The sequence below is a fragment of the Herpailurus yagouaroundi genome, unplaced genomic scaffold, assembly GCF_014898765.1.
Source record: "Herpailurus yagouaroundi ecotype Mexico unplaced genomic scaffold, PumYag 195, whole genome shotgun sequence".
Lineage (NCBI taxonomy): Eukaryota > Metazoa > Chordata > Mammalia > Carnivora > Felidae > Herpailurus > Herpailurus yagouaroundi.
This window is the reverse complement of record NW_024412426.1, coordinates 10,596,456-10,606,247: the sequence shown is the minus strand read 5'-3', so window position 1 is coordinate 10,606,247 and position 9,792 is coordinate 10,596,456. Positions and strand designations below refer to the sequence as shown.

Genomic DNA, 9,792 nt, shown 5'->3' with positions numbered 1-9,792 from the left:
TCCTTCCTTCCTTCCTTCCTTCCTTCCTTCCTTCCTTCCTTCCTTCCCTCCTTCCTAAATTTACCTAGAGTTTCCTGTACTCTCTGTATCAAAATGCAAAGAAATGTTCATGTCTGGTATAGCGAACGCAGGGTTTGTTCTAGAACTGGGAGCCAAACAGAGCAGGCTAAATTGGTTACAAAGTGTCTACGAGATTTTTACAGGAGAAAGCTATCTTCATATCAATCCTGTCTTATTTTATCATCTTAGAAGGGTTTGCTTTCCCACTCAAATCATCACCTGAGCAACTTGAATCAGCAGCCAGTATAACACAAGCTTTAGAACCCAGCCTGTCCTCTCTGATTCTTGACCACTGCCCCTGAGGGGCACACCTCACACACAGGGTAAGGGGGGAGGAAGCTAAGTGGTTCTAAAACACACACATCTGACCACTACCCCAAAATTATTTGTGTATCTCAACACAATGCCATTCAGTTGGGTTGACTGTCTTCCTGCCTGAAGGATCACTCTGTAGGAACTTTAGTGAGGGTAGTCTCATTAGAGTCAGGCAATCGTGTCCATCAGTTCAAGTTTCTATAGTCATTTAACCACATAGAAAGGCTCCTGGAGTGTGGGGACTTCCAAAATGCGGGGAAATCCTAAATTCTGATAGCAGGAGTAAAAGCAACTACTGTACAACTGATAGGCCAATATAGTGTAACACTTTGTACTCCGCCCTCCTCACAGATTCATTCCCCAATAATAGAAGTCTACATCTATTGCTTATTATGTAGAAGGCACTATTCTAAGCATTATACACATTATAATTCAATTCATTCTCACAACAATCTTACTAGAATATCATTTTTATAGATGAAGAAATTGAAGTACAGAGAGATTAAGAAATGTGACAAGTTCACATAGCAAGTCTGGTTCCAGAGTCCGCGTTCTTAGTCCCTCTGTATATTTTCTGTATTCAATATTTATTAAGTACCCACTATGTGCCAAACACTGTAAATATTATTGGGCATATATAGGTGAATATGACAGAGGCTCTGGCCTTGAGGAGCTGACATTCTAGTTTGGGAGACAGCAATATATAAATACAAGTACCTTTCATTTGATGGGTCTTACAAGGTAGATAAGCAGAGGTGTTGTGAGACCACACAGCGTGGTCACTAACCCTGACCAGAGGGGTCAAGGATATCTTCTGTGAAGAGGTGATACATAAGCACCTTTTCACACCAACACTGAAGTGTAACTACAATGAAAGTTTTGATATCTAGAATGTCCCTATCCCCCAACCCGTGGTTTAGACTGTGAAACTTATTCAAAATGTCTTGTGCTGTAACTCAAATGGTCTTACACTGGGCAACATGGGGCTCTGGCAACAAGAGCCGACGGATAAAAATAAGAAGCTACAAACTTGGTAGATTGGAGCTAGAGAGACCCCTTGATAAAAAGTGTGTGCCCCATGGTAATAACCTGTTTGGTGAGCAGTGTCTCAAGGGCATAGGAAAACACTGATGTGATTCTGACAGGTTTTAATGTCCAAGGAAGCAACAAGAGCTCAGGAAATGGGTGAAAAAATCCAGCTTCCAAACAATCGGACTGTTCACAATTGGGCCCCAATCTACAGCTTGGAGTATGTAGAGCAGAGCTCTGCTGTGCAGAAATGAGAACTACAAAGAGTTTAGCAGAGTTTTGGGGCTCCATTTCAATAGGATGAGGTTAAGGGCCGGGTGCAGCCTCCATGAGACCCTGGGATATTATACGAGAGAACGGAGATGGAAGCCCAGGCACACACACGGGGACAGCACTCTGAGGAATGAAGAAAGCTATGACTCGGTGGGTACATTGGTGTTTACTCCCACCAGACATTGCAGAGCCAAGCTCTATGAAAGCAAGCCTGGTAGCATTTATTGAGCTAAGGACGCTGTGTGCCCTGGCCAGGATGAGTTAAAGTCTGGGCAAGGAAACCAAATGTAGAATCAGATTGATTTAAACAACTTTGGTAACTGAGAACAAACTGAGGGCCGATGGGGGGTAGGAGGGTGGGGAGGGTGGGTGACGGGCATTGAAGAGGGCATCTTTTGGGATGAGCACTGGGTGTTGTATGGAAACCAATTTGACAATAAATTTCATATATTAACAAGAAAAATAAACAACTTTGGTAGACAACTTCATGAGGAAATAAGAGTATACAAATGAAGAGAGACAAACTTGAGTTTGAATGTTACTCTGCCACTTACCAGCTATGTATCTTTGAGCATATGCCTTAATCTCTAATCTTCAAAATCCTTATGAAATATATACCTTTGGCTGTGACAATTAAATATATTAATGGATATGAAAGTGCCAACTATATATAATTCTTGACCCAGGGAAGGTGCTCAATCAATGAGATTTTCCCTCCCCTACAAACCCCAATTGAATATTATTCAGTCTCAAAATTCCATTTCCTGCTACTGATGATACATCTACTTTATTCATTCCAGCAAAAATACTTCAAGGCATTTTTATATATTAATAACTTCCTAAGCAGGACATTTCTATCCCATTGCCTCACACTAAAATTTGTGGCAGAGCTTAAAAGAAATTCATTCAGAATCCCAAAGAAGAACCCTAATTCTGTCATCGAACCATAGCCTTTAGTCTCAACAAAGAGCTGGCTCTAAAAAGATTACTGCAATGCACCCCTACTGCTCATCCAAATTGTCATCTACTTTTGTATTTTAATTCTCTCTCTTCCTGTCCCTCAGATGAGTGTGATTTAATCTCCAAAGCATGCATGATGAACACATTACTATTTCTTCCTCCAAGAATGTGATATTACAATGTGGGGCCCCATTCCTGAACTGGATAGAGAGGAAGAGGTCAGATGTCCAGTCTCCATACAGGCATTCACTAGTTTCATTTCACACAGAGAACATCTCTGTTCCACAGCCACAGATAACATTGCTTATCTTGGCAGCCTTCTCACAAATGTAAAACATTGGATACAGATAAGTCCAGTGGCATGGCAGATGACTCAATGAAAATTCAATCAGCAACGACCAAAAAAAAAAAAAAAAAAAAAATCACCACTACTTAGTGCTATTTTATGGTGAATCAAATGAAACACCTCTGTACTCACAGACGGCAATATTTTGGTGGATGTTACAATTTAGAGAAACAACATATTACCATATTACTGAGAAGTAATGATTATATGGTCATATAAATACTATGAAAATGATTCATCAATTAATCAGGTTTTTATTTCAACCTGTGTCCAGCAGTATGCCAGTGCTTTGGGTTTATAGCGCTGTAGAATTAAAACTCATGAACATGATCTTAAGGACAGACTGTTTAGTTGAAGTGAGAGAGTCCCCATCCTGAAAAAAGAACAACCCCACATAATTCCCCCATTGAGCACAGATTAGCACAATGTAGATAAAAAAGAAAGAGACCAAGGTGAACTAGAAGGTTTCAGAGTGTTCGAGCCATCCTTCACATGTCTGACAGAGTAACATTTCTAAATAACAGATCCTTTTTTTAAAACATTTTTTAATGTTTTTATTTATTTTTGAGACAGAGAGAGACAGAGCATGAGCAGAGGAACGGCAGAGAGAGGGGGAGACACAGAATCTGAAGCAGGCTCCAGGCTCCGAGCTGTCAGCACAGAACCCAAGTGAGGCTCAAACTCACAAACCACAAGATCATGACCTGAGCCAAAATCAGATGCTTAACTGACTGAGCCACCCAGGCACCCCCTAAAAAACAAATCCAACCATGCCACTAGCGCCACCTAAAACCCTTCATTGACTTCCCAAGGCCCACAAGATAATTTCTGAATTTCTGAGAGCACGTAAGACTTTTCATTACTTGGTCCCTCTCAGTTTCATCTCTTGCCATCCCTTTTGTGCTACAAATGCTCCAAACTGCAGTACATTCTCTCTAATACTGACTTTTACACACTTTTCTGTCTTTCAGGAATATTTTCTCCCATTCTTCTTCTAAAATCCCATTTGCTGGGATAATTTATGCTTTTCCTTTAAGAATGAACTCAAGTATTGGTCTATTATGTGATTAAGAAATAAACTTTTATTGTGTGAAGCCACTTAAAATTTTGACTGTGTTTGATACAGCATTAGTGTTCCTCTAACTAATACAGGTTTTATTACTTTAAACAACACACAGACTAACAGAAAAAATCCAGGGCTGTCTCAAGAGAGAGAATCTACAGGAAATTCCACTGCATAAAACTAGGACCCCAAAATGTGATTCCCTCCACATTAAGGCGAACTAAGAAAGACATGCCCTCCATGACAGCACCAGGAAAATTACTTATCTTAAAATATGAATAGGGGCAGGGGTGGGTTGGGGAGGAGGGAATCATTTCCCCTTGGAACTAATACCACAAATATACTCATCCACAGGTTTCCAGCCTGTATTCACATGGAGTAGTCTGAAAAACCTCAAGCTAAGAATTTACTTTAAAGTGACTTCTGGTTGGTAGTGTTCCCAGAAGTAAATGCAAATTCTCTATAGAGAAAATTCCCTTCATTCCAAGAAAAATGAATCCACAGTTGAAAATCATAAAACCCACAAAGAAAGAAAACATCACGTGCAAAAGCCAACAGAAAGAACACATAGCATAACAAGACCCACATTTATCAGCATTGCCGACTCAGAATATTATATTTAATATTATTTTTATTATATTTAATATTGTTCAGAAACACTCCTCCATGAGTCTCTCATTTCTTCCTGGCTTGCTTTGTATGCCAAAAGATCAAGGTCTGGCTGATCTTTACCAGACCATTTTTCAGGCCTGTGTTTGCAGCCTACTGTCAACTTTAAAGGATAAGGTAATACCTCCCCCCCAGGAGAAACTGCAGGCATATTCACTATCTACTATAAACTGGAAAGTTTCCCAAAGTCAGTGATCTTTTCCTAGAGAGGCGGTTACATAGGCCCTGCAGGAACTGCAACATAAGGAACCAAAACAAACATGCTGACATTCTGGCTACTGTTTCTTCTGTGCATAATAGTCTTTTGTCTCCGAGACAAGAGTCTCGTGTCTTTTTTCAGTATCTACACAACATTGGCAAGCTAACTTGCAAATACCATACAATTTCATAGCCTTTACAGTTCTTGACAAATAGTCTTTAAAAATAAAAATATGAATAGAAAGCAAGACACTAAAAAAAATTACTAGAAAATTTTAAAACAGAACAGAACTTCTAGAAGTAAAAAACAGAATAATTGAAATTTAAAATTCAGTGTTTGAGTTAAAGAGCAAATTAGATACAACTGAAAAAAGAATTAGTGCATTAAAAGAATTTAAAATTAATCAGAATACCACACAGAGAGAAAAAAAAGATAGCAACTCTAAGAGAGAGGATAAGGGCCATAAGCAAAGAATGAGAAAAACAAACATAAATCTTGGAGTTACAGAAGTAGAATGAAGCAAAAACAATTGTTTATTTGAAAAGAAAATTACAGAGATCTTTTCAGACTGATGAAAGATAACAATCCACATATTTGGGAAGCCCTATGAATTCCAAGAAGTTAAATAGAAAGAAATTCTCACCTCAACACAGAAGAATGAAACTACAAAATAGCAAAAATGTGGAGAAGGTTTAGATACCTATAAAAGACATTATATCCAAAGGAATAAAAATTAGACTTTTAGCTAGTTTGCAACAGAAACAATGGAAGGCAGAGGACAATGGATTATTTGTAATGTACTTAAAGAAAGTAACCTAGAATTCTATACCCACCTAAACTATCATTCTAAGAGCAGACTCCAAATAAAAGAATCTTCAGACAAAAAGAAAAAAGAAAAGAAAGACTTTTGCTATAGTTAGATTCTCAGAAAAGTAAACTCTAGAAAAAAAAAGAGAGGAAAAAGAAAAATTATCTAAGATGGAGTTGAGATATATCAAGAATTGATGAGTAAAAGAATGAGATTCTATTTTATAACAACTAGATTGAAAAAATTAAGAAATCTCACAATTGTAGAAGTTGGCAAGGATGTAGAATAAGATAAATGTTATACACTGCTGGTGGGAGTGTAAATTGGTACTTATTTGAAAGCAGTATGGCAATAACTTGCAAAACAGAACTTGCACATACCCAACTACAAAATTCACCTAATAGGTAATAACCTAGAAAGATTCTTAGGGCACTCTTATACCATGGAACAGACATGTATAAGGATCTTCATAGCAAATTGTTCATAATGCCAAAAAACTAAATAATTAAAATGTCCATGAATGTAACTGTGAATAAATAAACCATTGTATAACCACATAATGGAATATTATTCAACAGTGAAAACTAATGAATTACTACTAAAAATCTTAGAAACATGTGAGTGACAGAAGCGAGTCACCAAAGAAGTCAGATCTATATCATATATATAACACTATATAACTAGCTTACATAACTAAACAATATTATTTGGAGATACATATATATTCAATAAAAACATTTAAACAGCTAAAGAACAATCAAACATAGATTTCAAGAAAATAGTTATCTTTGCAGGGAAAGGAATCAAGGGGACAGGATTGTAAGAATCCACATATGAGTTAGTTGTGACCTCACAAGTGTTTGTTTTAATATCATACTCTATAACTTACATGTATATTATTTTGTAGATATCAAATATTACAATGTAAATAAATTAACATTTAGCAAAAAAAGAAAGGAAAAGAAAAAAACTCCCTTAATATTAGTTATGAAAATCTTATAGCAAAGTGGTATGGGATAAAATACTGGAAGAGTGGAAGAGTCAAAGTGAAATATTGAAACATGCCCTTTAAAGCTGATAATTAGACAAGATATTCACTAAATATCATAAAGATGTTGATACTCCTAAATTAATCAACAAACATTTCAATCCCAATTTGGTTCCCAGCAGACTTTGCTTTTTCTTTATATTCTCAGAATTTGACAAGCTCATCCTAAATTCATATTGAAAATATAAGTTCCAAAAACAGCCAACACAATTTTGAAGAGCAATAATTCAGTGGAGGGACATGTCCTATTAGATATCCATGTTTCCTTTAAAGCTAAAAGGCTGAGGCAGTATCACATCAGCAGAGAGAGAATGTAAAGAAACAGGATACATGAGAACACTGCAAACTAAAGAAGAAATTATGGATGTTCAAAAATGGTACTAGGATAATTAATTATCCGTATGGAAAAATTCATATTAGAACAAGAAGATCCCATTTCAAAACAATCAGATCAGCCAATATTTAAAGGTCTGATAATATCAGTAACTGGTGAGAATGTGGAGCAAGGGTAATTCTCATATGCTGCTAGTGGGGATATAAACTCATGTCCTCATCTTAGAAATCAATCTGATAATAACTAATAAAACTGAATATTTTCATACTTTATAATCCAGCAGGCCACTTGCAAATATCTATGCTAAATAAATGTATTCTACAACCTTGTATTAAAAAAAATCCTAAAGATTAATAAAAGAATAAACAAATTTGATTCAATCAATAGAAAATAAAAAGCAGTAAAATGTGAATAAGTTAGAAATACATACATCAAGCACAGAAAACAGGTAAGACAGACACCAAATATTAAGTTTTAAAAAAAAAGCAAGCCGGTCCGTGAGTTCGAGCCCCACGTCGGGCTCTGGGCTGATGGCTCAGAGCCTGGAGCCTGTTTCTGATTCTGTGTCTCCCTCTCTCTCTGCCCCTCCCCCGTTCATGCTCTGTCTCTCTCTGTCCCAAAAATAAATAAACGTTGAAAAAAAAAATTTAAAAAAAAAAGCAAGCTATAAAAGTAGATACATAATATAAATCTTACACAAAACTTAAAAGATATAAATCAATACTACATATTGGATATGTGGATAACAGGTATATATTATATATATTGAAATATGCATAAGAATGATGAAAGCTTAATTCAGGAGAGGGATTACCTTGGGGAAAGGGGGAGAAGGATAAAATTGGGGGGCAGAGCCAGCCTTAGGGTGAGGCAAGCAAGGCACGTCAAAATATAAGGACGCATCAATTTTCAAGTTTACGCAAGTGCAGGACACAAACCTAAGAGTGAGTGCTTCCTTAAGTTTTGTGCCCTCAGCACCTCATTTATCTGACCATTGTCTTGGTCTTATTGGGTGGGATATGTAGAGACTTCAACTGCTCTCTGGGGAGTTTTATTCCTTAAAAAAAAAAACACACAAAACTTTTGGGCAGCTATCCCTACAGACAGGGTTTAAATTTGCTTGGGCAGTATTCACATGCTTAAGACTGTAGTTGTTCTGTTACTTTCTTAAATTAGAACTGCCACAACATATGGATATTAGAGATGTGGATTCCAAACACACAAGTGCCGTGAGGACTTGCTATAATGATTTCTCATGGAAGTTTCTTTTCCCTTTTACATAATAACCAGGAAAAAGACATGTGACTAAGCTTGGCACTTGTAAGAATAAAGAGGCGGTGGGGAAAAGACTGGAATTTATACCAGGAATAGTACCCTGAGCAGCTCTTGCTGACTTGGCTCCTATCTTTTTTCCAAGCCTAGTTTCCTCCCTTCCTTCCTTCCTTCTTTTTTTCTTTCTTTCTTTCTTTCTTTCTTTCTTTCTTTCTCCCTTTCTTTCTTTTTTCTTTCTTTCTTTCTTTCTTTCTTTCTTTCTTTCATGTTTTCTTTCCTTATTTTATTTTAATTGATTTTATTAAAGTTTATTTATTTATGTTGAGAGAGAGACAGCACATGTCAGCAGGGGGAGGGGTAGAGAGAGGAGGAAAGAGAGAGAATCCCAAGCAAGCTCGACACCGTAAACACAGAACCTGACATGGGGCTTGATCTCACGAATTGTGAGATCATAACCTGAGCTGAAATCAAGAGTTGGATGCTCAACTGACTGAACCATACAGGCACAGCTCCAAGTCTAGTTTACATCAACCTCTCATCAATTCTTTGAGCCTCCCAATACCTTCCAATAATTTCTCATTTTCCTTTGTCAGAGTTAATCTCTGTTGCCTGCAACCAGAGAGCCTTAACTGATACACTTAGCCTCATGCTGCCAAACAATGAATTGATATGATTCCACACATTATGATTGATCCTTAGGAATTAGCTTTCTCACTATGATTTGATTTCCCATTTATGATTGGTGGGATTCTACAAGGAAAATGTCTACTTGGGTACTTGAAGCCCTACCTGTCAGGGCCATGTTTTGGCTAAATCACTGTGGAGTTATTAATGCCCAAGAGACACATTCCTGACCTACTGTTCACTGGGCATCAGTGTGCCAATTGCCCCTGAATAAAACTTTGCCAAACTGACCTGTGGTGTTGACTACATGAAGAATTAGAGTCTCAAGTCTAAGAAAATCCACATTGTACCAATTGAGTCATTTAGAGTTGCCTTACCTCCTCTGTCTTTAGAACTTCCCATATCCGCGCATGGTCCTCCACCAGCCAGTGTCCTGCACTCTCTCCCTTGGTGGAAAGTTTGAATTTAGACACCACTTGAGTAGGCTCTCCCACCGGTTTCTCCTCCATCTTGAAAGAGCCAGGCAGGAGGCATTACGGACCTGTGTGGAAGAATAAAGTGTGATCCAGGTTAAAGCATTAATTACCATAAAAGAAAGACACGAAGGCAAATTATCCTACTTGATTTGTGGATAGCGAGACCACAGAAGACAGTGTCACAATAGGCATCAACTTTTACGGCCACTTTGCATATTTTAAATATTCATTATTGCTATTTTAAAGCAGGCTTCTTGGGGGAGGGATGCTTTTTGAGAAAGGATGAAGTGATAGAAATTTTAGAGAAAAGTACAAA

At 37.4% G+C, this 9,792-nt stretch overlaps 1 protein-coding gene across 3 annotated transcripts in view; it reads right to left on the bottom strand.

Annotated features, from left to right (window-relative positions):
- The window catches only part of RGL1 (ral guanine nucleotide dissociation stimulator like 1), a 258,991-nt gene that overhangs the window by 154,418 nt on the left and 94,781 nt on the right, over window positions 1–9,792 (bottom strand). For 2 of the 3 annotated variants that reach the window (XM_040446563.1, XM_040446566.1), the window contains exon 2: window positions 9,378–9,541. In XM_040446563.1, the coding sequence (XP_040302497.1) occupies window positions 9,378–9,509 (132 nt within the window). In that variant the 5' untranslated portion in view covers window positions 9,510–9,541. Of the gene's footprint in view, window positions 1–9,377; window positions 9,542–9,792 lie in introns of those variants that run through there. The other variant, XM_040446564.1, reaches the window with a different exon arrangement.